Source organism: Mauremys mutica, chromosome 13, assembly GCF_020497125.1.
Source record: "Mauremys mutica isolate MM-2020 ecotype Southern chromosome 13, ASM2049712v1, whole genome shotgun sequence".
In the NCBI taxonomy this organism is placed as follows: Eukaryota; Metazoa; Chordata; order Testudines; family Geoemydidae; genus Mauremys; species Mauremys mutica.
The window spans coordinates 4,440,294-4,468,274 of record NC_059084.1 but is presented as its reverse complement, the minus strand read 5'-3'; the positions used below and the strand labels follow the sequence as shown (position 1 = coordinate 4,468,274).

The following is a 27,981-nucleotide window of genomic DNA, read 5'->3' as shown; positions in this document are numbered from 1 at the left end:
TCGGCACAGCACTGCTGAAAGGTTGCCGACCCCTGATCTAGGAATTATTCTCTGGCCTGTGTTCTACAGGAGGTCAGACTAGATGATCCCAATGGTTCTGTCTGATTTTGGAATCTGTAAATATAGGACCGCAAGGGAGTGGGGCGGGTCTGCAGTCCTACCAGTGACTATGGTCACAGAGTGATCCCCTGTGTACGCACCCTAGAACTTGGGACCTCCCCCCCCCAGTATGTTGCAGAGTGACAGACATTGGTGCATTGGACGTATCTGTTTGTATTAGGGTGGTGCCCAAAGATCCCAGAGATAAGGGTCTCATGCCATTAGCTGCTGTGTACACATAGTGAGCGATGCTCCAAATAGCCAGGCCAGAGGAGGGGTAGGGGGGTGCTGTCTCTCTCTCAGCAATGTCCCGCTGTTGGCACCTCGTGCTTGTGAGAGGAGTTTATTTTTTACTGTCGTGTGTGTCTGATACCAGGACTCTCTCCGGGCTGGTTCGAATGCCGGCTCTCCTCCTAACCCGATGATTCTTGTCTGAAGGGCCTTCGCCATCCCCAGCTACTTGTAATTACAGAATCATTCGTTTGGCGTCACAACACTTTTAATTATGCGAACGGGAAGTAACATGCTGTAGATTTCCAAAGGTTCCCTCCTGACTTGTCGAGTGCGGCCAGGCGAGATCTGCCAGCGTTCACTGAGGTTGGAAGGTCGGGCTGCCGGTGTGTTTGCTTCATGCTACTCTCCCTTTCTCTCCCCCCATCAGGCTTGGGAGGGGGCAGTGCTTCTGGAAAGACCACCGTGGCCAGAATGATCATCGAGGCCTTAGATGTCCCCTGGGTGGTGCTGCTCTCCATGGACTCTTTCTACAAGGTGAGCTGCTGCCAGCTCCTTAGCCCAGGTCGGGTGTGTCTATCCCCTCTGGAGTCCTCTCCCTGTCCTGCTGAGCGGGGTGTGCTTGGCAGACCAGGTCAGGGGGAGACAGGCGACTCCTTCGAGTGTGTGTCTGTGGCCTGGCTGCATCAGGAGCTGGGGAGGGGTGGCCTTGGGGGCCTCCCAGCCAGAGGCTCCTGCTTTGCTGGGTTCCAGCTGCTCGTCCTGGCTGGGCTGGAGAGGGAAAAGGACTTCCTCTTCCACGAGCCGCTCCCAGGGCCAGCTCAGACCCACCTCCGGGAACCTCCCCCGGCTGCAGGAAGCTCTGCCCTCCCCCATTGCTCCCCAGCCGCAGGGGGAGGGGTCACTGTCCAGGGAGCTGCCCCCTCCCCCATCGGCCCAAGCCCTGTGCATCCAGACTCCAAGAAAGGGCCACCCTAACCACTGGGCCGTCCTCCCTCTTCCCTAGAAATAAAAGGGCTTGGGTCTCGCCCGCTGCCGCCCATATGCCAAAGCAAAGCTGCTTCTGCCTGTCGGGGTCGGAGACCCAGGGAATCCCTGGCTCTAGGGCAATTCTTCACACCTGGGCTGTCGTGCTGCTCTCTCGTGTCAGGGACGTGCATCCGCGCACTGTCCGTAGCACAGCCCGGGTGGCTCCCGGCTGAGGCATCCTGTGCCGCTCTCTGCTTGGACGGGGTGGCAATGAACCCTGCAGCGCCCCCTCCTGTCTCGTGTAGGTGCTCACCAAACAGCAGCAGGAGCAGGCGGCCAGCAACGACTTCAACTTCGACCACCCCGACGCCTTCGACTTTGACTTGATCATCTCCACCCTGAAGAAACTCAAGCAAGGCAAGAGTGTAACGATCCCCATCTACGACTTCACCACCCACAGCCGGAAGAAGGAATGGGTACGAGGACACAAAGGGACTGATGGGGCCTGGGGGCTGCGGGGTGATTCGTGTGCTGGGGGCGGAGGGGCTATGCTGAGATGGAAAGAGGGATAATGCACCTTCATCTTCAGACTAAAAGTCCCATCAAACACCATAGATTGAAAACCCAGGATCCCTGCCTAGGGATCACGTTGCTGTATGGGAAGTATGGTGTCTGTTTCTGGTGCCTGGCTTGGTAGGAACCCAGCAGTGGCACTGTGCTCTCCCCAAATGGGCTGGCTTGGTGTGTATAAGGGAGGGAGCAATGCTGTCATCTAGTGGCTGGCAAACAAAAGATAAAGGATCTGCTGCTGCTGGCAGCAAAGGGAGTTCCCCACTAGCTCAAGTGGTAGAATCCCATGGTTTTGGAGCCGACGGAGCAGGTCTCTAGTCCCAGCTGCCCAGGGACAGGAGCAGGTGTGCGTGAGCACTTGTCTCTCGACTCGTTACATAGGGAGAGCCATAGATTATGCAACACAGACCCCAGCCGTCGATGTGAGGAATAGCATGGAGAAGGTCTGAAGGGAATTCGATCCAGACCTCCTTGCAGAGAGGATGGCATCTGCAGTCTTGAGGGAGGAGGGCAGAGATTTGACATGGAAAGGCTCTGAGTGGGTGAGATTTCCCAGCGCTGGTAAGGAGAAATGAAAAGACCGTCTCTTTAGTGGAAGCAGTGGGAGTCGCCCGTCTCGGGACTGGTGTTCATAAGCAATAATAGGAGCAGCCTCCTCCATAATGGGCCTGTTCAGTCCCCAGTCAGGCTGAGCTCTTTCCTTCCTTCCTTGGCTTGAAGATCAGTTGAAAAGCAGCCTCATCTCTTGCCTGGAAACATGTGGGAGGCCGGCTGCTGCTCCCTTTATCTGATGCATCCTCTCTCTAAGGGACTGGACCCTCTGATATTGATCATAGGTTGGTCTTTTCCATCGCAGTTTCTACTGTAAGGGGGGTGCCCTTGTCATGTCCGATATCCCAGCGGCACTTTTCCAGCACCCACTCGTTGGGGCCCAGCAATGGTGCCTTAATTGACCCTGGAGTCCCAGGGCATTCAAATCCTTCCTGTCATGCTCCTTTATCATCTCTCCCTCCAGTGGAGTATTTTTCTCCTCTCGTTCTCTTTCTAACTGCATTGGGTTTGACCGATTTCCTTCTGTTTCCTCCCAGAAAACTCTGTACGGCGCCAACGTGATTATCTTTGAAGGCATCATGGCTTTTGCGGACAAGGAGCTCCTGGAGGTGAGAGAGGGTCCTTCAGAAGGATGATGGGCTGCAGAGGCAAAGCCAAGAGGGTCTCACGGTTTCGTCTCGCATCCTGGCTGGGAAAGTAGGAGCGGCAGGGGAGCATTCCGTGCTGTACGCCTCTCCATCCGCACGCACGGTGTAGAGAGGAAGGGAAGGTGGAATCTTCCCCCTAATGGTCTCCGATGTCTGGGGCCAGGGAGACAGATGCTTTCAGCAGATCTGTTCCTGATTGCTGTGGGAGTTTATTGTAGGATCTCAATGGCTTTCAGCTGCCAATGATTACAAAGCCAAGTTGAAGGACGTTGGGAGAAACTCAGGCTAATGCTCTAACCCATCTGTAGAGATGTGGAGGCTGGTGATTTGGTACCAGGTGTAATGAGTTCAGTGGCTACAATCTAATTCCTGGTAGCAATTGTCCACTGCACAAAAACACCACTAAGTCTGGCACAATTCTGTACTCCTAGTCTCTACACATTGCAGTCCGTTTGCTAGGACGAGCTGGTCCAGCAACTGCAAGCTTATCTGATCCTTGCCAGGCCTGCGAGTTCCTTATTTTTTATGAGCACTAACGCAGTACGTGAAACATGTAACATGAGAGGCCAAGCTGTGTACAAACCCGAATGCCTCTGCCTGCTTTCGTCCAGAAGCTTTGCTTTATTGCTCAGTACACTCTCGCGATCGGCTCGTCTGGAGCAATAATGACATCCAGTGGTCAGCCGGGTGAATCTCACTTGGAGTTAGGGGTGGGATTCCCAGCTCACAAAGCCACATTTGCACTAGCTTTCATCAGGCCAGCGTGCTACAGCCCGGGGAGCTGGGGTCGAACAGGCAGCAGAGAGTGGGGGGTCGGGCGGGTTTACGGCTAGGCCATGCCACTACTCACTGCCGTGGTTACGCTACTATTTTTAGCGTGCTAGCTCATGGGAGGTAGCAGGAACCTATCTGCGGGAGCTGGGAATCGCACCCCTATCTCCTTTAGCTTGGGAAATAGCACCCACCAAAAGAGTGGGATCTACTAGTACAAGTGAGTTTTAGAATAGAATGGGTCTCGCGGGCATGAGAATAGATGTGTGATTTGCACCTGCTGAGATACAGGAAGTGGCTGATTAAGGCTGCGTTGGATCCAATAGCCCATAATGGACCGAATGGTCCATTGCCCAATGGACCGAAGGCCCATAAAGCCTGGTGTCCTATCTCTGGAATTGGCCAATCCCTGACTCTTTGCAGGACGGTGAAGGAGCCCTAGTGAGTCCCACAATGCTGTGTACAGAGGAGACAGGGAGGGCACTCAGAGGCTATGCTGAGAGGATCCAATAAGAACCTGGATAGACAGAATTCCCTCCTGACCCATGACGAGCAGTGCGTGCCTGAAGTTTAACTTGGATTACCCCTTCCCCCACCTTACTGATCCTGATGTTGGGCACAAGTTTATCCAGCCCTTTAAAAAGAGAATCAGCTGCTATATTGGACTCTCTGACCTCTTGTGGCAGTGAGTTCCACAGGCAGACTATGGACTGGGCCTTTGCCTGGAGAATGAAAAGTTGGCCCATCCTGACTGGGCTCCCGGCTCAGGAACTACAGTGTCTCAGTTGACCTGGATTTCTAGTCGCTTCATGGGTGTCTCTGAAGGTGCATGGGTGGGAGGGCTATATTCAGATTTCACAATGTAGAGGCTGTCACCCGTTCATTCCATTAGGTTAGGGATAGATTTAGGGTTGGAAGGATTAGATTTATATCAGTAAACGTCGATTTCACCATATATATACACACACACCCACACACAATAAATATTCCCAGCAATGATCATTGAAATTTACAGCTAGACAAAGTAAGAAAAATGCTTCCTGAGAACTTATAAGAGTTTGATTTAAGGATATTTACCTTGTATGTTTTGACATGTGTTGACAGTTCATGTTTAATAGTTATAAAGCTTTAACTTTTTGAATCTCAACATCTGCTGTCATTAAATAATTAATCTGACCCCTCCATACGTTCCTGCAACGGTGAAAATTTAAATAGATAAAAATTAATAAAGCTTAAAAATAAACATCAATAGTACCCAGGGAAATTATACCAAAAAAATCAAGTTCTGCCATGCCTAAATATATTTAATATTAATTGGGCAGGTGAAACTGTTAGTCTTCCGAGATATTTTCCTTCATGTGCAAGCAAATGTTCAGCCTTGGGAAGACGTATCTTGTGGTGTTGGTTTTTTGTTAGGCATAGTTCTGCATTGAGGAAGTGGTCGTTGGAGAGGAAGTTGTGTAAGCAGCAGTTTGAGATCAGCTCCTGAGGTGGAGTTGCTCCCTGCATGCTGGCTGACCACCTCTGTTCCAGGACTGGTCTATATGTATAAGTTACACATATACTCAGATGCCACATCTTTGATACCGGTGGGAAGCTGAGCTGCAAGGCCCTGACATCTGCTGTTGCTCAGCAGAGGGCTGACACTGGTGTCAAAAGAAGGGTGACAATAAGTATAAAATTTCCCTCCCCCATTGATGGGTCTTTGAACCAAACTTCTTGTGCCTGTACCCATTACCAGCTCTGGCTGCATGGGCCCCGTTTCGGTGGCAGACCCTCGCTACCAGGTAAATTACAATCTCCCGCCAATGGTCCCGTTGAGCTGTAGGGGAAACACACGCTAGAAGAGGAGATTGTGATGGATTCCCTTCTGCCGGGGGAATAGTGGGGGGTCTATTCCTCTGTCATGACGACGCAGATTTTGCAGCAGGACTCCAAGCACTACCCTGACATATCTTAGTTCCCCTGCTGTGATTTCCAAGGCTGCTTGGACCCCGGTGACTTCCCAGTGGGTGATTTTCAGCTCCTTTCAAGGGGCTTGAACCTGGCCCTCAGCTCTGTTACAGCAACAGGGGGATCCGGGATCTGCTAACAGCAGAGGGAGAGCTCCCCTTCCTCTCGCTGGCTTGACTGGGCAGGTCTCCACCTGCAGCTTCCCCTCCAGGCAGCGCAGCGGGAGGGGTCCGGCATGAGTGACGCTCCACCCGCGCTGTGTGCGCATTCTGCCTCCTTTCAGCTTCTCGACATGAAGATATTTGTCGACACGGACTCGGACATCCGGCTGGTGCGCCGCCTGCGCAGGGACATCGGCGAGCGCGGCCGGGACATCGAGGGGGTCATCAAGCAGTACAACAAGTTTGTCAAGCCCGCCTTCGACCAGTACATCCAGCCCACCATGCGGCTGGCCGACATCGTCGTGCCCCGAGGTACCCAGCACGGCTCGCGTCCCGCCAGCCTCTTTCCTCGTTCGTTACGTTGGCTCGCTGAGAAATCCTGGGGCTTGTTGTCCCTTAGCAGAGCAGTACGAACGCCAGCTCCCGCACCTCTTCCCTCTGCCTCTGGCTATTCCTTTCTGCCCTCCAGCTGGCATCAATGCCAACTGCACGCTGCCCAGCGGCAACAACTAGGCCACTGAAAGACCCTGCTGCCCATCCCTAAAGCCCCCGCTCTTGATGGCTCCCAATCAAGATTAATTGGCCTGGCAACTCCCTGTGGGCGTCTGTCGGCACCAGGGTGAGCTGGCTGGCTGTGCCAAAGCCTTGCCAAGGAGCTTACGGGGCTGCTCTGTTGTGGGTGGTTTTTGGTTACGTCGGTGGGTCTGCCTCAGTTCACCCCAGCTGACTTCCTGGGCCTGCCACGAGATGAACCGGCAGGGAGCAGCGTTACTAGTTTGGGTCTGGGAGGGCAGGGACCCAGCATTCCCGTGTTTCAGAATCGCAGGCAGCGGAGAGGGTGGTGCTGACGTGATGCTGAGTCCCTGTAACTTACCCTGTCTCTCTCTCGTTCTTGGCGCACTGAAGGTAGCGGGAACACGGTGGCCATTGACCTGATCGTCCAGCATGTCCACAGCCAGCTGGAAGAGGTAAGAGCTGTGCTGGGAAGCTCCAGTTCAAAGCCTGGCCTCAGGGAGGTGGCAATATGGGTGCTTTCCGCCTGGATAGAGCCGGGGCAGTGGCGTGGCTAGTGACACCATCCAGCACCTAGCCGGGGTATCATTTGGCTTGGGATTTGCTGCATGTGAGAGCAGAGATTCCTGACCTCCTAAGTAAACTCCTCCCAGCCTCCCTCTCCTCTCCGCCCCACCGCACCGGCCTTACCGCTGGGCAAAGCAAGCCGCGCGTCCACGTGCCCGCTGCTGCCGGGCCTGCCTCTGTGCAGTGGCATGCTACAAGCTGAAGGCAGAGGGCTGCAGCCTGGATGCTGGAGCTTTGCACAAGGGTGCTGGGGGCCCGCAGAGCTGCATGGCACCTCTCCCTGCGTTCTCTGGGCTGTGCCCTGCCCTGGGCCTGGGCTCGGCACGGCACATCCCAGTGCTTCCTTCCGTGCCTGCAGCCCCGGGAACCTGCCTGTCCCTTACTGGGCGCTCTTGGATAATAGCAACTTCTTGCTGGGAACTGAGAGTTTGCCAGTAAGCGGAATCCACTGTACGGGCTTCCCCCCCAGTACAGGATTCCTAACCGCAGGCCTAGGAAACTCAGCAGCCGCAGGGAGTTGGGCACGAACCAGGCCCTGACCTCTCCCTCCAGTGCTTTGCTCTGGCCCTTTCTCTTCCACCAGTCCCTGCCCTCCAAGCACGCGCAGCCCTTGGGTTTCCAGCTCTGAACAACTCTCAGAACAGGCCAGTTTTTCAAATCCAGTTCAGATGCCCCCCATGTTGGTCAAAGCCTCACGAAAACAGCTGAGATCTGCCCCCTGGGAGCAGCATCCAGCCCAACTACCATGATTCAACCTCAGAGCTGAGAACTAGTCTGAACCGGCTCCAGGTCGGATCCAGATTCCGACTTCCACATCCTCAGCCATCTGTCGTTTTCACAAATCCTGAATCCCTTAACTGGAGTGTAACAGCTCTGGAGGGTGGGTTCCGGCTGAGCACTCTAGGGGGTGTCAGATCAGCGTATGAGGTTGTGTACCGTGCGCTGAGTGCTGCAATTCAGGTTCCCTGGGAAGATGAAGGGCAGACTGGTGATCTCAGCGCCACAACACTTAGGTTCTTATTGCTTTTGTATGTTAACTCGGGGCTATGCTGGGGGCAGGGGGAGGAGTCTCTTTGCACTTTGATTTAGCATTGGAATCTGTTTGCTTTTCAAGATAGCTACGCTCCAGAAGGGCACATGCGCACAGAAGTCAGATGCACTTGGGAATAAAGTTCTCCACTCCAGTTGGCCTTTCTAAGCTCCCACTCGGCTACAGCCATCTTGCTGCCTGGAAGCCCAGTGCATGAGACTGCATGCAGTACCACACAGGCCAGCAAGTCCATAAAGGGGACACTGCTCCTATATGTTAACACTTACTGAGAGTGCGCCCCTCCAAAAATGTCTCCCCTCCTAGTTAAAAGGAGATCCCTATGTTTTGCTGCAAACGGCCCTATTTGTAGAGTTGAAATAATGGCAGGTCTAGAGGTTGTGAAATCCAGGTTTCATCTTGCTACCCAGCCATAGGAGCTGTTTTCTTGTATAAGTATGAAACGCTGATGTCATATCAGAAGAAGAACTGGTATCTAAAGCAAGATGGAAATTGGTTTTGCAGTTTCTGAACTGACTCATAGCTGGGGTCCGAGACCTGGCCGGTTTCCATGGAGATGAGATAGCTGCTGCTTCCAGGAACAGGCCTCAGGAAAAGCAAATTAGAGCAAAACTTTCTTTCAGATAAACCTCACAGTGGGTGAGAAATGCGGGTCCTTCCCAGACAGCTGTTTTGGGAGAACTGGTGGATGCTGAGTTTTGGGTGAGGGGAGGTTATTGTGGGGTGGAGGGAGAGAGACTAAATGTGAACACAGGAAAATATTCCTATTTTTCCCTTTTTTTTTTTGTCTCTAAATGCCCGTGGGCTTGACAATGCTTAATGCCGGTTGCATTGTGTCTTTGTGTTACTGCTGCAGCGTGAACTCAGTGTCAGGTAAGACCCTCATGACTCTGTCCTGTCTGCGTGACCTGAGGCATTTCCAATGCCAGGCACTGCCTGGGCTGCACTGTCTCTATCAGACTCCAGTAGCTTCCTCGTTGAGCTCAGACCCGCAGTGTTCATCTCACCCTTTAGACTCAGGTGCAGCCAGGAGGGCAATATTCTAAGTTCTGGGCATATAGCGTAAGTGAAGGTACCTGCAATTTATATGGCCAATATCTGACCTGACCGCATACCCAATCCAACTCCCACCGACATTGGATCCAAGCCTAACTTGTTCTTCGGTGAATCAGAGACGTTCACAAGGCTGCCGACTTGCAGAATGGGAAAGCATTTGGGATTTTTCACCAGATTTTTTTTTTCAATTAATGTGAAAAGTGGTTTGGAGACCTCTTCATCTGAGCCGGAGGCGCTGGAAAAACATAGGAAAACCGGGGCCTTGTGTTCGTAACCTAAAGGAAATTTAAGCTGAGCCCTCGCCACGTTTAAACAAAGTTCCTTGAGAATTACGGCAGCCCTGGGGAGCGAGAGACTAAAGCACAGGGGTAATAGCACCCAAAGGGAACTTGACTGATTCTGAGTGGTAACATACACATTTTGATCCAGGAGGACAGGCTCTATGGAAATAACTTCAGTGGCAGATAGGATTACTAAGTAGCTCCAGGTGTATATACAGAGTAGACACCTATTTAGTTACCCTTACAATATCAGCGTGTAGATAGTGCGTTGGCTTTTTCCCTTCCATTAGGCATTCAGCTAAGATTTCAGCTATTTTTGTGGGAGGCGAAAAGATGCATTTCTAAAAATGCATTTCCACTTAGATGTATAGCTTTGTTTAAAGAGACACATAACTCAGGTAGGCCTGAAGTTTACATTTGGCATAAAAAAAAGCTTTTACAAACCCTCAGATGAATAGAAAAGCTTCTGTTTTTTCCCAAAGCTAGTTATTTTCAAGCAAGTAAATTGGATGGTTAAAATTTCCCTTTTAACAATCTCGGGGCCTAATGTGGCAAACATCTATACGTGTGAGTAACTTTACTCCTACGGGTAACTGTGCTCATGTACGTAAGTGTTTGGAGGTTCGAGGCTGAAGGCGGCATATAGTGACACAACCATGACAATTTTTCAGTTACAAATGTATAATTTGTAACAGGCTGATTTTTTTCCCCCAAACTGATATTGTTCTGAAATCCAAAAAAGTACCACTCATAGTCTTGATTTTGCCTTTTTTTCATGCCTCTTGAAAATCTACAAAATTAATAAAATGGTGCTGATTTTGTAATGGAGAGTTTAGTGCTGTAGCACGTTAATTGCACAAATAACTACAACCACAACACTTGAGTAACCTCAGAATTCTTATCATGGATTTCAATCAAGGCTTCCTTTCTGGTAAAAGTCTGAAAAAAATGAAGGTCAGGAGCTGGAACATGCCTGCAAACATTGGTGTAAACTCATGAAACCCAAAGGTTTTTATTAAGTCAGCTGTTTCCAGCACCCTGTCCACCCAGGGGCACGTGTGTTAGGTAGCGGATCAGGGCTGATAGATGGGGACATGCAAAAAGAGTGAAATGTGCCTGAAAAAAATTGGGCTTTTCAACTAACCAAACTCCCCAGACTCAGTTCTCAATGGCTTCTAATGAATACCAAAATCCCGCATTCTAATGTCGGTGCCTTTCAAATGCTGTGTTGGTGAAGCTGTGCATAATCTGTAACTGGTAGAGAAAAACCCAGATGTTGGATCTGGGCCCAGGCTAACCTACCTTCCACACAAACTGTAGGTAAATTTGGGTAGAAATCCAGATTCAAACTCCATCGCTTTGGCCCCTCTCTGGCACTTTGTCAATGGAACTTTTTAAGTATGATGGAGGTGAGCTGATTCTAAGCCCAGCGTGTAATGACAGAGTAACTTACAAGGATGAACATCTCACTGGATGTTAACAGGGTTAATTGCTGATGCATCCAAATTCTCACTCATTTAAAGAAAATTTTAATAATTGCTGGACATTCAGCTTCTCAGTTTCACACCCGGAGGTGCGTTTCCTGTCTGAAATTGCAACACATTGAGCCATCCGTGTGCAGACACTGTACACCCACGCGTGCAGTTCCCATTAACACCAGTAGGAACAGACATGGACACTTCCTTGGCGGAGCAGACCCCGGAGTCTGCTTGCTTGCGTTGAAGTGTGATGCCTTTATCCATTTTTTCCCCCTTCCGCCATGCTGTTTGAGAACCGGACTTGCTTTTAAAAACGGGTGTTCTCGAAGAGGAATTCACCGTTGCCAATCGATACTTCCCCTCCCCAGGTCTAGATCACCTCCAGGTGCCCTTTGCCAGTTGTGTCTTTAAATATCAAGCCGTTGGCACAGTGTAGCAGTCCTTGTTTGAAATGTCAGCCGTTAAAAGCCAGCTGCCGTACGTGTTTGAAATGCCTTACCTACATTAGCGTCTTTGTAGCTGGCTGTCTCTTGTCTGCTTCCTGTCTGATTGCATGTACAACAAAGAGCTGGTGGTATTCACCCTGCCTTTCTGAGAGACGGTCACCCCCATATTTCTTTTGCTTTCATTTCTCCCTCCCCCCCTCCTTGAAGCTTTCGTTCTGGGGAGGGAAATAAGTTTCCAAAGTGAGACATTTTCTCGACCTGCTCACGGCTGCTTGGCTGAATGTTCCATTGCTGGCCAGCCACAGCGAAGGGGGAATGGAAATTCTGCTCACCTGCCTCACCCGCAGGATGGCTGCGAGCCAAGACAGCAAAGAGGGACAAACTCCTGCAGGCCCCCCAAGCCTGGCCAGTCCGCCATTCTCAAGCACAGGGTCGAGCGAGAGCATGAGCTCTTGTCCCTGGCAGGTTGGTTGTGCAAGCTGCTGAGCTGTTCTCGCTGCCCATTTGCGATCCCCTTGTATGCCGAGTTCTGGTCAGTGGGCCGGATTGCTAGTGCCTCTTCGAGGAACGTCCAGTGCTCGTGCCGTGCGCGTGCAAACATGGAACGTACTCGACTAAGCTCCCATTCCACTGGGAGAGGAGCCTGGGCTGTGGAATTGGGTTCGGAGCTGGGACTGTCCCAAAGTCGGGCAGCTGCATCAGGCCCATCTCTGCACAAGATGTTCTTGTCCAGCCCAGGCCAAATCTTGAACTGGGTCTCTATCAAGAGGCACCTGCCACCCACGTGTGAGTGCTTGTGTCCCCTTGTGGGCCTGGCAAGCAGGTCGGTGGGCACATCTTGTGCCTGTCTGCATGTGCCAACAGGGCATTTTTTGAGGCCCAGCTGCAGGCTTGGCCCTCGGTGTGTGTCCTTCCCCTGCGTTCCCGGTTACTGGGATCTTGGAGTAAACGAAGGCTCCTCTCTCTGATCGTGGGAATGCACCGAGTCCTGGATGGGGGCTCTGGTCTCTCCTCCATGCAGAGGAGTCGAGGACGGAGCCATAGACACCAACTCCTGTTAGGGTCAGCGGGAGCAAGGTGTGCAAGTTCTGGAGGGCGCAATAGACTCCTGCCAGTCTGGCTTTTGTGGCATCCCGCTTCTCTGCCACGGCCGTGGCTGGGCCTGGGGCCTCGCTCCACCGAATGCACAGGGGCATAACGCTGTCATGTCCCCCCCCCCGCTAGGTTGGTGTGAGTGCTGGGGGGGCCCTTGGAGACCGTCCAGCAGAGGGCAGCACATCTAAGACAATCTGCTACGCAAACAGGTTCGGTGGGAAAGACCCTTGCTGAGGGATCGCTCCCTGATGGCTCAGGTGTTGATCGAATCCAGCTGTTACTGTTTGAAGTTAATACGGATCATGGCTCCCCCCCCCACCCCCCCGGTCCTTTGACTAATTAAAATGCTTTCTCCTTTTTTTTCCTCCCCTTTAAACCCGTGTTGTATTTCCTGCTTTGTCTCTCCCTGAACGTCCCTCCCGTCTGGTGAACAGAGGAAGCTACGCTGGGATATGTGAGGAACACTTGCAGTGGTTTGAGTTTGATACTAATCAGGGGAGCTGCAGGGTGACGGGGGATGAGCCAGGGCTGCATGCTGAGCGTGGGGGTGCACAGAGAGGGAGCATGGGTGATGTTCTTTAAGCTGAACTGAAAGGACCCCCCCCACCAAGTACCTCTTCTCCAGATCAGATGCTCCTGAGAATTAGAGTATGGAGCTATCGGTCTTGGGGACCTATATGGCCACATCGCCATAGTACCTGGGCACCTCACAGTCATTAATGTATTTCTTTTTAGAAACCCCCTGCGAGGCCGGGCAGTGCTATTATCCCCATTGTACAGATGGGGACCTGAGGCACAGAGAGGCTAAGTGACTTGCCCATGGTCTTGCATAAAGTCTGTGGCGGAGCAGGGACTTGACTCCCTCCCCCAAGTCTTAGGGTATTGCTCCAACCACTGAACCATCCTTCCCCTCTGCTGAACCTGGATAATTCCCCAGAGCATGAGGTGTCTAGTCCCACCATTGCTTTGGGGGATTGTTTGCCATGAGATCCACGGTAACTAATCCCTGGTCTGACTCTCACTCCACAGAGTGGTCTAGGGCTGCAGGCGCCCCAAGGGGTTCCTCTGCTGTCTCAGCCTGGAAAGCAAAGTGCAAGCATTTCAGGAACCAATGGAAACATAGGTGACAAAATAACAGTTTCTCCTGGGCCTGTTCGCAGCTCAGTGGTGTAGGAGGGGTGTTCCTGGTTGCGTTATGCCTACTTGTGGCATCCGAGTACTGTGCCGTGGTGTTTTGTGTAGGTGCTGGAGAAGACAACCTGGGCTGATCCTCTCTGGTGTGGCACGCAGTGATGTACCACAGTGTGCGTGGGGGCGGAGAGCGGGAGGGCGGCGGTGACTAGCACTTGGATCGGATGCAAGGGCTTGGGCAGCAGAGAGCCGTGACCTCAGAGGGCCTGTGCCACCCACAGGGCCGTTCGGTTTGTGGTTGTGACTGTGCTGACCACACACCTCGCTTTAAGGCCTGGGTCCCAATGAGTCTGCAAAGGCCGAGTTGAGGCCAGCGCGCCATCCTCGGGGGCGGAGCCGTGAGGTGCAATTCCCTGGCTAGTGGCACTAGGTCCTGCAGGTGGCAGGGTTGTTGGGGAATCCTCTGCCAGGCCTAACAACAAACCAGTGGGCTGCTCTGCCCGGGAGCCGTTACCGCTGGCTCTTGTGCAGCAGTTTTGCCAGCCTGGAGCGCTGTCTTTCAGCAGAGAGGCGACCCCGGGGGAGTGGTCTGAGGAGCCCATGGGACTCTTCACGGGGATCGAGGTCGCTTGTCCTAGTGGCCTGTTCAAATTCCACCTCTGGGCGCTTTCCATCCGCTGTGGGTGCCCTGCGGTTGGAGCTGTTGCTGGCCCCTGCCACAGAACTGCCTCGTTCCCCCGGGCGGCGGGTGCGTGGAGCCCTGCGTTTCGGGTCAGGGTGTGACGCGCTTTGGGATCCGGGTGCTGTGTAAAGGCAGGGCCCCGTTATCCCGGCCCCAGCAGCGCTGCGGGGGCGGCAGCCCGTTCTCCCAGAAGGGGACATGCTGGAGACCCCCAAGCCTCTTGCTCTTGTTTTGTGACGTGGAATGTTGGCTCCAGCTGGTTTCTTTGATGATTTCTCCTTTTTTTGTTTGTTTTTTATCCCTCTCGACCCCCCCCCACACACACACACACCCTTCTCCTCCTCTCAGACCTGTGTGGGCCAAGTCCAGACCTGTTTGTGGGCCCGATCCTGCAGCCATTCCCCATTTAAAGTGGCTGCAGGATTGGGTCCTTCTAGCGAGGCTGGGGTGCGACAGCCCCCCTCAGGTCGCCCCGCGGAAGCCTGGAGCAGCGGCAGGAGGAGGGGACTTGCAGGAGCCTCTCGCTGCTGGCGTGGGCATGGGGAAGGGTGGGACACAAGCCGGGTGCCAGGGAGACTAACGTGGGGTTCTTCCTCACTAACCGAGTGCAGCTTGTTTCGCTGACCACCCGCCCCGGAGCTTTTGAGGGGTTCGTCTTATTTCAGAGCACAAGTGGGGCCGGGGTGGCACTTTGGATAACGCTCTTGCAAAGCCTCCCCCTAGAACTGAGTGCACCCCATGCACCCCCTTTGTAAAGGGGAGCACAGTTTTCCTGCACACTGGGTCTCTCCACCCTTGGTGGGGGTGTATTGAGAGATCCCCTCAAAGTATTTCACAAATGCCCTTTCCCAGCTTGGCTCCTGCCATTGAAATTTCTACCTCTGTCTGGGGAGTGGAACCCCCCCACACACACACACCCTCCTCCGAACCTATTACAGCCTTTCTACGTAATCAGCTGATGCATCAGGGTGGATCCCTGCATGCCCACACATGCAGCATGTTCACAGGCTGCTGCAGCCCTGGTGTCATGGGCACAGAGAGAGTCTGTTTCCATAAAGAAACATCTCTTTGTTTTTTAACAATCAAAACAGGAGCTAGTGGAATAAGCACAAAACCCTCAAACGTTCAACGGGCTTCGCTTGCGTGTTGATTTGCATTTGTTTTAGCCCAGGCCAGAGGATGACTGGGTAGGTGGAGGAATCTGGTCGCCATGCCCCCTTTCCTCAATCCCTACCTAGTCATCTTCCTCCTGGCTTGCTTGTGTGTGTTGCATTACTTAACCAGGGTGGTTCTCTACTAAATCTTTACCTGGCTGGTGCTTTTATCTTTTCCTTCCTCCAATATATTCCCGAACCAGTTGCAGTCATTTTTTGTGTGACCCAATGCACAGCTGCCTGAGTCCAGCGTTCCTCACGTGCAAAGCTGATTGGTTCATCCTTTCCAGCCAGAGACGTGCCCGTACTACGTCTTTCAAACAGAGAGAGGCAGGCTAATGGGAACCCATTATCAATGGCATTTCCTTGGTCCAGGAATAGGCATTGCGCTCAGCAATGTTAATTGATTTGTCATCCAGAGATGTCACCCCAGCCACCAGCCCTGTCCAGCTATAAAGCGTCTTGAGGCTGTTCCTAGTTTTGTAATGACGTGACTGTCTCTGAATGGACCAGAGCTCCCACACCAAACCCTTCCTAGAACAGTCGTGCATCCCAAGGGATCAAAGCTGTCAGCCAGTGCATGGGAGTGGGACACCCTGACCAAGTACCCTGCTTCTGATGATGTGCCAGAAAATATTTGCTCTGAGAGGCACCTTTTATGGGGTCACGTTTGAGATACTTTACTCCTGAGCGTTTGCCATAGCTGTCCCTTCCTCACTGACTGACTGAGGGCTCCATCCAGTGAATTGGGGGAAAGGAAACAGATGAGACCCGTGAGCAGCAGGAGTGTGATCTGCTTTATGGAGAAGCTTCATCTCTCCTGACACGACTGGTCAGTTACAGTAACTGGCACATCCTGGATGGTAAATAGGTTTGTGCAGCCAGTTTGGAGCCTTAACATCCCAGCTGTCTTGGGGGCAGGAGTGGGCTGGTGGGATGCGAAGGCTCCAGGATTCTAGATATGGCTCCTCATTAGTGTCATTAACAACCCCCTTGTCACCTGTGTGTGTCTTCCTTGGGGTTTGGCTGGATGCCTGCTTCTGCACGTGAACGAGCACTCACGTAGCTGCGGTGTTGTGTTGGTCTCCAGGGCAGCGTTGGCCTCTGCCCACCAGTGCCATCCCCTTCCTCGGACCCTCAGCGTGCTGAAGAGTACCCCGCAAGTGCGCGGCATGCACACCATCATCCGGTAAGCGCGCCACCTCGCGTTTGGAGCGGGTGAGGCTAAGGGTGTGGGGGCTTTTAGCATCATCCAGCCTTGGTCTGGGCGTTTGACATCTCCCACTCGTAGGGCCCCCCAGAGATGAAATCCTGCCCCGGGCCAGAGACCCTAGTTGGGCTGGGCAGTTCTCACCCGCTTCCTAGAATCATCCATTTAAAATCTGATCATGTCAACCCGTAACGCTAAGCGTCTGCATGTTCGGTGCCCTGTACAGCCGTGAACAGCTGTTCCTACCACCACCCCAAGAGCTGGGTTGGTACAGACCGAAACGGAGGCATAGAGAGGTAAGAGACCTGCCCAAAGCCCCACGGCAAGATCGCGGCAGCGTTAGGATTAGAACCCAGGGGCTCTGGCCCAGAGCGATTGCTCCACCTTGGAGCTTCCCCTTTGCAAAAGTGCCTGTGTCCCAGCAACAAAACTACAACCTGGGGTGGGGCAGGATGACCCGACATCGCACAGTTCCCGGTAAAGGGGCCTGGAGAGGTTCAGGGTCCTCGGCTGGATCCCCCGGTGGAAGGCCTGTGATGGAATCAGCTGCCTCTACCTGGGAGGAGGCTGAGGAACCTGCCCTGTTTATCTGGTCCACCTTTTCCTTCCTACACGATCCTGCCTCACCCTTAAGGCAGCCTCTGACTCACACTCAGCCTCTCCTGGAGAGTTCTCACTGACGGTCGTGCCTTTCTCCTCTCCCCATTAGAGACAAGGAGACCAGCCGAGACGAGTTCATTTTCTACTCCAAGAGGCTGATGCGGCTGCTGATTGAGCACGCGCTGTCGTTTCTGCCTTTCCGGGTACCTACAGGGAACGAGGGGATGGCGCGGAAAGCCCGTTGTTCTCTCCTTTCTGGGGGGATAAGGGGAGGTCTGCGTTTGCCTCTGGACTTGCCCTCTAAAGGCTAAAAAGAAATGATTCTCCTAGGTCAGACAGCAGCAGTCACCAGAGATGGGACCCTAGTCTGTTGTATACGGGTTCTTACACCACACTCATCCCCGTAGTGTCTACACACCTTCCAGCAGTGCAGTGAGCAGTGTCACTGACAGCTGTCACGTAGTTTGTTCTCGCCTCTTCCCCGGAGGGGAAAGGATATGCAGGGGCGTGTTGTGTGTTGGCAGTGGGTGTGAGTGTGATTTTATACACACACACACACACACTGTCTGTCTGTCTCGCTCTCTCTTTCTCTCCTGTATGTTATAGAAGGCAGATCAAAGAAATGCACCTTGCCCTTGGCGTGGAAGGTGGGGAGGGAGGGTTGGGATGGTCCTTCATTTCCGGGGGGGTTCATTCCATGGCCTTGGACTGCCCCTCACCCCCCCCCCAAAAAAAGCTGTGTCTCCACTGTCGCTGCTGCTGTGGGGCGGGTAATTGTATCGCACGAGGGCGCGTCCATCACTCGGCTTTGGGAGCAGAGAGCACAGTGCAGGCGCAGCCATGTTTCTGAGGCGGCTGGACCTCTGCACCTCAGTAAGGGGCCTTCTCTGGCTCGCACGGCTGGTGTCCAGGGCTCCATCACCTCCCCAGGTCCCCTGGCTCCATGACTTTCCATGGTGCACCAGCCTGTGGCTTTTGTGCCCGGTCTCCGGTGCGCTGGTGGTCTGAGCCCGTGTTAACGCTTGTGCTGTGATCTGTCTAGAGCTGCACTGTGCAGACCCCTCAGGGAGAGGACTACGAAGGCAGATCCTACAGTGGGAAGCAGGTAAGGGGAAGGGGAAGGCTGGATTCAATGGCACTCGGTGGGCTCAGATCCTACGCCCATTGAAGTCAATGGGAAGACTCCCCCTGACTTAACGGGCCTTTGATTGGGCCCCTCAGCGTCTGGAATAGCTGGGTCTGCTCCGGGGGCTGGCTGGCTTGCTGCTGGGCTGTAAAAACCAGGGGATCCTGCAGCTTAATTTACAGCAGTGACTAGTCAGGTCAGGCCCTTAAGTAGCACTAATGAGGGGTGCGTGCCTGTGGGTGCTCCGAATCGCTCCGCTTCTCATCCTCCCTGTTGGGGAGGCAGCTGTGTCTGGGTGGTAGCTGTGAGGAGCTCGCTGCTTAACCCTGTCACTGCTGGAGGAGACATGGTTCACACGCAGCCGTGCATGGCTCAGTCCCATTGCTGGCCTGGGCAAACGGGAGCAGGAGACCAGGCCTGGGGGCTGCGTTCTGCGCACAGCTCTTCAACTGACTTCAGGTAGGGCCCGGGACCCCGTTGATCAAGTGGGGCTAATGATCCTACCTGCTGCTGTGAAGTGCCTTGAGGCTGTAGATCCTTGCTAGGGCTGGTTCCTTTGGACACCAGGGAACGGTGGCATGGGAGCATTTGAGGGGCCCCGCATGACCGCTTCATCCCCGCTCTCTGTGGCAGATCACAGGTGTGTCTATCCTGAGAGCAGGCGAGACCATGGAGCCGGCGCTCCGAGCCGTGTGCAAGGACGTCCGAATCGGCACCATCCTCATCCAGACCAACAGCAACACTGGAGAGCCAGAGGTAAAGGGCGCCTTGTGACCCGGGACCATTCGCAGCAGCGGCCTCTCTGTCGCCGGGATCGCTAACGCTGCCGCGTGCCTGTTAATTGCAATCAGTTCGTTCATTCCTGCTGGCCACAGCAGGTCTCGTCAGGAGCCGGCTGGTTGGTGGCTTTCATATTTAATGAGCATTCATCAGTCACTGAGACCCAAAATGTCTGGCTTCAAGCAAAGGCTTTCACAGTCGTCTGCAAAAATGCGTATGTAGCTGCACGTGCAGTGACTGCTAGACATCTAGCCAGTGGCACGTACACCGGCCACAGCTGAGTGTGGCAGGAAGGTAACTAGGCGTGCGAGGGAGGCACTGAAACGTGCACATGCTGGTGCACTCGCCATTAAACACAATTGGGCTGAGGTCGCTGGGGCTTTTTAAATGCAGGCTCCCCACTAAGCGTTGGTCCCCGTCTGGTCAGCACCAGCCCGGCTAGCCGTTTAGCAGCAGCTGCCTCGTAAACAAAGGGCCCGGTGACAGGCCGGCAGCCTGTACCTGATTCAGCCCAGCCCAGTAATCCTGCCAGCAACGGGGTAAATGGGCAGTGATGCCCTGCGGCCGGTGGCGCATCCCCCGCCCAGCTAAGGGAGGTGTGAACAGAGCTTTTCCCAGATCTCTCTCTGGCCTGTCCCCTGCCCAGCTCCACTACCTGAGGTTGCCGAAGGACATTAGTGAAGATCACGTGATCTTGATGGACTGCACGGTCTCCACAGGGGCGGCGGCCATGATGGCCGTGAGAGTGCTGCTGGTAAGGAGGGGTGGCGTGGGCCCGTCTCCGTTCAGAAAGGGAAACCCCGGAGCAGCCCTGGGGGTGCTGGGAACTTGGGGAGGGGGTGGGTCCAGCCCAGCTCTCTGATGCACAATCCCGGAGTCCAAGTAAACGAAGCTGACGCCAGCACCGTTAAACCTGGGCCCCGCGGGGAAAGGAGGAAGGAGGCCGGCTGGCGTGGTGCAAGCTACAGAGACCTTCGCGGCCAGACACTCATAGTCGCCCTCCCCTGGGGCAGCACAGCAGGACAAGCCCTGCGGGGACTGAATTCACATCCAACGCAAGCCAGCTCCTTCCCGAGACTTGGTTCCCGGCGGCCCCAGCCCAGCCGGGAGATCGGGTCCTGGGGTGCCAGGAGACGAGGCTCTGAGAGGGAGATGAGGACGGGGGCTGCTCTCAGTCCCCGGGGGCAGGGGCCCAATCACAGTGTTGGCCTTTTGGGGTGGGAGGCCGAGGGTTTGAACTGCTTGAAAGCGGAGCTCTCTCCAAGTCAGGGCTGGGGCGTATTGGGGCTGGGGGAGGAGGGGCGCACAGACCCTTGCGCCGCCGTGGACTGTGCATAACGAGGAGGGGTCTCTCCAGAGCGGTGACTCCCCCCCTTCACGCCGTGACTCTCTCGTAGGATCACGACGTCCCTGAGGACAAAATCTTCCTTCTCTCTCTGCTGATGGCGGAGATGGGCGTCCACTCGGTGGCCTACGCCTTCCCCCAGGTGAAAATCATCACAACAGCTGTGGACAAGAAGGTGAACAACCTTTTCCGGATCATCCCCGGCATCGGTGAGTGCCCGCCGGGAACAGGCTCCGGAACCTGCTTGGGGTGGGATGGCCGGGCAGGAGAGGGGTGCAGAGCCTTGCTACGCGAGCATGCAGCCTTTCACCGAGGACAGGCTCTGCTCCTTCCCCAGACAGCGCACAGGAGCCTCAGCCCCTCCAGAGTCCACTGGGGGCAAAGTCTACAAGGAAAAGGCAGCAGGGACAGCATGAGCCGTAGGGTCAGCCAGCCTGGGTCTAACAGGCTGGCACTGCAGAGCTGGACAGGGAGTGGCTGATCCCTGGTCTGTGGCAGGCTGGGGCGATTGCCCAGCTCTCGAGGAGGGGTTCTCTGACGCGAGCCGTGCCCGCTGGAGCAGAAGAGAAGGGCTGCTGGCAGCGATCGCCCAAGAAGGGGAAATAAAGAAGGTTGCTCTGATCCCACCGCTGTCTCCTCATTCAGCACGTCTTCTCCACCTTCGTTTTGCAAGTGACGGAAACTGACGCCCCCTGCCCTGGGGGTGCTCATTGGCCTTCCCGTGCCCATGTGGGAGAGCAGAGCGCGTGGGCGGCCCAGCAGCCCCTCTGTTCTTGCACGCTGTCCTGGGGGGGGGCTCTCCCACGGGATGTCAGAGCAATCGTCCTTCGTGTTCTTTGGGAGGCAGGGGTAGTTCCCACCCGGCGGGGTTAAGGGTGTCCTGCGGCTCCGATCTCCGTGGGTAACTTGACATTGACGCCTTGTGCATGTGTCTCTCTCTCCCCTTGCCCCCGTGCCCTAGGGAATTTTGGAGATCGCTACTTCGGGACCGACGCCCCCCCTGACTGGAGCGACGACACCCTAGACACTTAGCAAACACCCCCGTCTGCCCTGGGTCAGAAGACGGGACCCCACCCTGGAGCTGAGGCAGCTTTGCCACTGCACCTTACTCTTCTGTTGTACATTTCCAAAGAGATTTCCCCTGGGGCATAGATCTTTTTTCAACTGTTGCGTTTGAAGTCTAGGGCCTATTTTTTAAAAAGGAAGAAATGCAAATCCTAGCTGACTGTATGTGCACAGGCACGTGTCCCACTTTAGAGCGGAGTTAATTTATTTTAATTTAAATATTTGCCTATGTAACTTATGTGAGATTTTATAATGAACAAAATAAAGATTTTCTCCAGTTTTCTTGCAGCATAGACCCAACCCCCTGGCCAGGTGCAGGTCTAATCCCCATGCAGCTCCTAGATAAACCCAGGAGGAGTTTTAAAATGAGCTTTATCACCCTGAATCTGGTGCCTGGGTTGAAATTGCTCCGATCCCTTCTCCACTGTCGCCAGTCTGTCCTGGGACACACGATACAGCACCGAGGAGGGCACAGGCCTGGGCGGGGACCGGAAAAGGAGCAGCACGGTGCTGCTAGGCACTCTGAAAGGCAAGGATGGCCATGGCTGAGGGCGGAGGCGCTGTCCTGCTGTCCCAGCGAGAGGAAGGAGGAGCGCTGGGGGATGTGAGAGTTGTGCTGTATCCTTGTCTTCCTGTCACTCCGCAGCGAACAGCCGCACTGGTGGGGACTGATGTTTGCAGCACAGGCCATTGCTGCAGCTTCACTGGGTCCTTGCCGCTCTGGCCAGCGGTCAGAAGCGACTCCTGCCTGCGTGGCTGGCTCCCGCTCCAGGGGCTGCCTGTTCCCATCAGTGCAGACACTAGCAGGAGGGCTAAAGCCCACTGTGGGAACAGGGAGCCCAAGGCAGGAAGGAGAACGTGGTACACGCCGCAGCCAGGCTGAGAGCAGCCGCGTGCGGACACGCTGGCTCCTGTGGTTCTTGATCTCCCTGGATGGGGCCTGCTCTCTGTGTCCCCTCCTCGGGCTTGTCCTCGCTGAGTCAGAGCTGTCACACAGTGGGGCGGGCCGGGGACTGTCTGCAGGAAGCTGCTCGAGTTTTGTAAACCTCCTGGGAAGGGGGCCCTGCCAGAATAAATGGATGATGACAGGGAACCTGCACAGCTGAGCAGCCAGGGCTAGTTTCCTGCAGGATTTCAGAGCAGCCTCCAATATTTTCCCCTCCTCAGGGCCAGGTTCATCATCACACCCGAGCTGCTGGCAGCAGGAGCAGGAGAGATTCAATCCGCCCAGCCCTGCTGCGCTGCAGGGAGAGGGCCCAGCGCCCCGGTGCACCCCGTGAGCTGACAGCTGAGGCAGGAATGTGCTTATTGGAAGGGCTTAGCAGAGGTCATGTGGGCAGGAAGCTGCGTGGGGGCAGCGGGGTGGAAATCAGTGAGGGGTTTGGGCTCAAAATAGCAGCACTCACTAGTGTAGCTTCTTGCGCAAATCCTCAGCTAATTAAAACAAACTCAGCCCCGCACGCGGCGGACGCAGGATCTCGGCACTTGAAAGCTGTGCGGGGAGGCAGTGCCGACACCTGATAAGCTCGCACTAAAAATACCTCCAGGCGTAGGTGGCCCGAAAGCTCGTAAGCACACATGCAGTGAGAGAGAGTGAGTTTCCGTGGCTGAGGAAGTGACCCGCAGCGCTAGCTGCAGTGCCAAAGCGGGAGCAGCGAGGCAAGCCGCGGCAGGTGTGACCCAAACCCAGACCTCGCCGAGGGAGGCCAGTGCTAGGCCTGGGCCAGGGGGTTCCCTCCAAGCCCTGCCCTATACCTAAAATGTAGGTCAACCTAGCAGAGGCGCTGAATTCCTGGGGGGGGCTTGACCCCTGCTCTGCCCCAAGCCATGCCCCACTCAACTCCTTCCCCCAAGCCCCCACGCCACCTCTTCCCACCCTGCCCCACTCCCCATCCCCACCCCCACCCCCACCCCCCAGCACCTCCTGCATGCCGCTGAACAGCTGATTGTGGCGGGTGGGAGATGCTGGGGGGGAGAGGGGAGGAGCTGATCTGTGGGTGCTCCACGCCTCTGCTAGCTACATCCCTGGGAGGGAGTTCACCCCCGGGAGAGAGGTCGTTAAGCTGCCATAAGCCCCAGGCTAGACACTGCGAGGTCGCCAGAAAAACGCTTCCATCAAGCTAGCCCCTGCCCTGCGGAGTGGTGGCTGAACTCCAGCGCCGGACAATCCGCTTAGCTGGGCCTAGGCCTTGTACTTCCTGCGCTGCAGGCTACGGGGGAGGTGAGTGGGCGGCCTGGACACGCATCCACAGGTCTCGCTACACCAGCGAAGGGTGGAGCATGGCCCTGCGGGCTGCAGGCTGCGGGAGGGGAGCAGCGTGGCTGGCTGCGTCCTGAGGAACTCCATGCTCCCCGTAAAGCCCCTTGGATTTGAAAGCCCCACAAGTGGGAATTGAGGGTGCTCTGACACCCCAGAACCCTTCTGGTGTCAAAGCAGCCAGTGGTGGCTGCTGCCACACAAAACGCATGACCCACCCCCCCTGCCCTTGTGCCACACAGGGGGAAGGGGGGTGATAATGGCACTGTCTCAAAGCAGGCTAGCAGCCACCCCTGCCCCTGCAGCACCCAGTGCATCCCTGCGTTCGTGGAGTACGTGACAAAGGGCTCGTGTCCTGGGCCACCACGAAACAGGCCGTGAAGGTGTGACAAGCTGGCAGCTCCTAGACTGCAAGGCAGGCTCTGGTCTGAGGTGGAAGAGGAGGACACTGGCTGGGAGGCTGGGGGTTCACTGGCAGGGTCACCCTAACCAAACCGCTGACAATTAGCCTACGAGCCCCTCCCGCTGTACGTAGCAGCACCTTCCCCAGAGCAGGAGGATGGAAAACAGTCTGTCTCCCGCCTCGTTACTTGCAGCCTGCCATCATTTGCTGGCAGCCAAGCGCAGCGCGGAGGGGCAGCATCGTGCAGCCTTTTCGCTGCCGCGGGGAGAGCTGACGCGCAGTAAGATGACAGAGGCTCTCAGGGAGGAGGCTGCAGCCTGCGGAGACTCAGGCAGAGTTTTAGAAAACTCCTTTCTGTTCCCTGGCACATCAGCCAGGACACCAGGGACCTCCAGCTGCTAGGAAATAGGAACTCATTGGGCGTTCCGTGCCTGAGGCTGTGGGCCAGGGCTGTGTAGGAAGATAACAATAGGAAGGCAGCGGTGTGGCCCAGTGGACGATGCACTGGACTCGGGAGCAAGGCATGCTGGGCTCTATTCCCTGTTCCAAGAGGTACTTTGTAACCTTCTGCAAGTCACTTTGCTCCTCTGTGCCTCAGTTTCCCCACTTGGCCGATGATGAGCCATTGCTGCCTGGGTAAAGCACTGCAAGAGCCAGAGAAGCCTTGATTTTTTTCAGCGAGACTGAGGCCTTTAAGGGTCTGTTTATGTAATGCTGACAGGCCCCAGTTGTCGGTGGGCAGGATCCAAGGTGGGACCTCTGACGCTTGATGCATGAGTCTCTGCTGCATGAGATAAAAGCCAGCCGGCTGTTAGCTAAGGCTATCGAGCAGACTCACTAATGTCTCTCTAAGTGGTCTCGGTGCCAGTAGAAGGAACAGAACCCCACACCCAGGAGGTGTGTGGGTTACATCTACACCCCAAAGAGAATCCCACCTCACTGGGTCTCAGCACCCGGGTCAGTTGTCTCAGGCTTGAGGGGCTAACGATAGCAATGGAGCTGTTTCCAGCTGGGCTGGAGCCTGGGCCTATTTTAGCCCAGCAGCGTGAGCCTGAGTCAACTGCCTTGGGCGCTGCGACTCGGTGCCGTGGGTTTTTCCTTGCAGTGGCGCGTTTGGAAATGGGATGCAGGCTGCGAAGTCACTTAGGCACGTTGGATAACCTTGCCCCTCCTTAATAAGAGCTCTAGCCCTCAGCCCAAGGGCGGTCCCAGTTTGGCGCTGTCTTGCTTACAGACACCCCCAGCGCTCCGGCTGCAGGTTTGGTGAACAGCAAATCTGCCCCGCTGGCCGCTGCAAGACCTCAATTGCTCACTGGCAAAATGGTCATTTAAAATTAAAGGGGCTGGAGGCCCAGGCTTCAGCCGCCAGCGCTTTGCTGTCCTGCAGCAGCTGCACCATTGTGCAATTAGGAGTCACAGCGCCCCAAGCTGCAAAGCACCCGCCTGCTTGCAGGGCTGATGCTGAATGAGCAAGCGCAAGCCAGCACTTAGCACCGCCATTGCGGGCTCTCAGGGCTAGCTGTCAACATGCTGCCAGTTATGGCCCGTAGCTCATTAATTAATAGAGCGCCATCTGCTGGCATGCAAGGATACATAGCGTTGCCTAAGAGTTAGTACGTTCAATAAAGTTGTTGTACATGGCAAATGCAGTGCTTCTCAGGTATGGGCAGGCATTGCCCCTGCTTTACATGGGTAAACTGAGGCACAATGACTTTCGACAGCTTGCGCATGGTCATGCAAACTAAAGTCAGGTGGGTTGGGTAGATATGGTTGGTCAAACAAAGCACATGGTGGGGCTTCTGGGCACAGACTGGGTAACCAGAAGCCCATCTGGTGCAATCTTTTATGGCCTATGAATTTAGCATGTGTTTGCCAGAGCTAGTCATATAAGTGGCTTGAAATGTGCTTTGAAACAGTGTGGAGATTTGAGAAAGGCCAAACACTGCAGGCTCCTGAGAGCTTGGCCAGTGGGCATCCATCCCAAAATTCAAGGGGGTGGGGGGGCTGTCATTTTTAATCACAATATTCCTGTCCCCAGATTGTTGCTGATTGGACGGTACATAGGGACCTGCCCTAGCAGAACTGTCGACATCACCATTAGCCAGGCCTCTCTAACTCATCCTGGCACAGCAGGGATTGCTTTTAAATAGCCGGGCAAGCGTAATTTGTCCTGCGGGAACAGACCAGCCATCAAGCCAGGTGAGCTCAGACAGGGGACTAGCAGTTGAAAGGCTGCTACATAGCACAAAGTTAGCCAGGTGAGCAGAGCTGCCCCGCCAAGGTGGAAAGAGGCCAGAAACTTTCACCTTATAGACAGCCTTTTGGAGTCCTGGAAGTGTCTCCTTCTCCTGCGTTTGGCCCAGGAGCAGTGAAGATTTCCCCGGGCAAGCTGGGAAAAACCATCTCCAAATCTTCAGTGCCCAGAGTCTCAAAGATCTTCAGGGTCCTAACAAACATCAAACGCTGTGAGAACTAGGCACCTAACGCCCCTAAAGGAGCTGGGCCCATGGGTCTGGCTGTAGGTTTTGTGACTCCCTTTGACCATGCTACCCCCTCCTTCGCCTGCTCCCAAAGTGTATAGCGTGTCACATAGTTGGTTACTGAGGGGACCAGTGGTTTGGCCTATATTTGGAGCCCTGCTTGTATTAGGGAGCTGACACTAGGCTATAAACCAGCTCTTAGGGCTGCTCTGCACTTCAAAAGTTTTACAGTTCTAACTCGTGCACCGGTACCACGTCTCCTGTGCCTGCAGTTGGAGCTGGCGGCATGTGCTTTACGCTGCTGTTTGGCTGTAGAGGAAGAGCTCTGCTGGCATAAAGCACCTTCATAGCGCTATAACAGCAAGCCCGCTAGGCAGGTCCTACCACTTTAGGGTAAAGCTGTCCCACGTTCCAGGGCAGACAAGCCCTTAGTGAGGCGTACAAGAGCGTACACACACCTTTCTCCAAGGGACAAAGAGGGAGCTACCAGCATCCCTTTGTAGGCGTTAGACAAGGACGCCATTTAACTTGGCAAGTGAAGAGGCCTCAGCGATGGAACCAATTTCCTTCTCGCTTCTGCAGCTGTGTGTGACTTGCCCTCTGGGTATGTCTACACTGCAATGTAACCCTGTGCTTGAGTCTGGGCTCAAGCCTAACCCCTCTTTGTGTCTCCCCTGCAACTGTGCTAACCCAGGGATTGATGCTAGGGTCTCAGGACCCCACTGGCCTGGAGGGTCTGAACTCCAGTTAAACTGGGAACCAGGGTTCAAGCCTCATTGCTTTGCAGTGTAGACACAGCCCCGCTTGGCTCAGGTCCTGGGAGTTAGCCAGAAGTATCCCACAATTCCATGGGACAATTCCTTAGTCCTCGCTTAACCCAACAATATGCAATCCATTCTGTTGAAAAAGGAAGCCAGCCACCCCCTTTTCTAATAGCAGCAGCTCAGTTTTAGCATAAACCCATTCTCCACTGATCTGCATGCACACTAGCAAAGAGCCTCCTGGGTTTGCAACAGAGAGCGAACCTAGCAAGCCTTTTGCAAAGCGAGCGGCTTCCTGGTACCAGGCAGTTTTCCCACAGTGCACCACCATCCTAGGTTTGGCCACCTTTCAGGCGGGGTGGCACTAGGGACTCTGGGACATAGTTAATTTTACTCGGGGCTGAGCACTGACGTGTGGACATCAGAGACCTAGGTTCAAGCCCAGGTTAGAAAAGTCTGACCACAGGGTTAAACTACACTGTAGATGCTCAAGCCCAGGATTCCCTAACACAGGTCAGCTGACATGAGTCCCAGTAACCCTGGCTTTACC

The 27,981-nt window shown here is 54.7% G+C and overlaps 1 protein-coding gene across 3 annotated transcripts in view; it reads left to right on the top strand.

Annotated features, from left to right (window-relative positions):
* UCKL1 (uridine-cytidine kinase 1 like 1) overlaps positions 1–21,810 on the top strand; it is a 42,562-nt gene extending 20,752 nt beyond the window's left edge. For all 3 annotated transcript variants that reach the window (XM_044985261.1, XM_044985262.1, XM_044985260.1), the window contains exons 3-15: positions 761–867; positions 1,605–1,775; positions 2,958–3,029; positions 6,076–6,265; positions 6,860–6,921; positions 8,938–8,954; positions 16,495–16,593; positions 17,324–17,417; positions 18,257–18,319; positions 18,974–19,096; positions 19,767–19,874; positions 20,518–20,674; positions 21,427–21,810. In XM_044985261.1, the coding sequence (XP_044841196.1) occupies positions 761–867; positions 1,605–1,775; positions 2,958–3,029; positions 6,076–6,265; positions 6,860–6,921; positions 8,938–8,954; positions 16,495–16,593; positions 17,324–17,417; positions 18,257–18,319; positions 18,974–19,096; positions 19,767–19,874; positions 20,518–20,674; positions 21,427–21,497 (1,334 nt within the window). In that variant the 3' untranslated portion in view covers positions 21,498–21,810. The remainder of the gene's footprint in view (positions 1–760; positions 868–1,604; positions 1,776–2,957; positions 3,030–6,075; positions 6,266–6,859; positions 6,922–8,937; positions 8,955–16,494; positions 16,594–17,323; positions 17,418–18,256; positions 18,320–18,973; positions 19,097–19,766; positions 19,875–20,517; positions 20,675–21,426) is intronic.
* Positions 21,811–27,981: the final 6,171 nt, after the last annotated feature.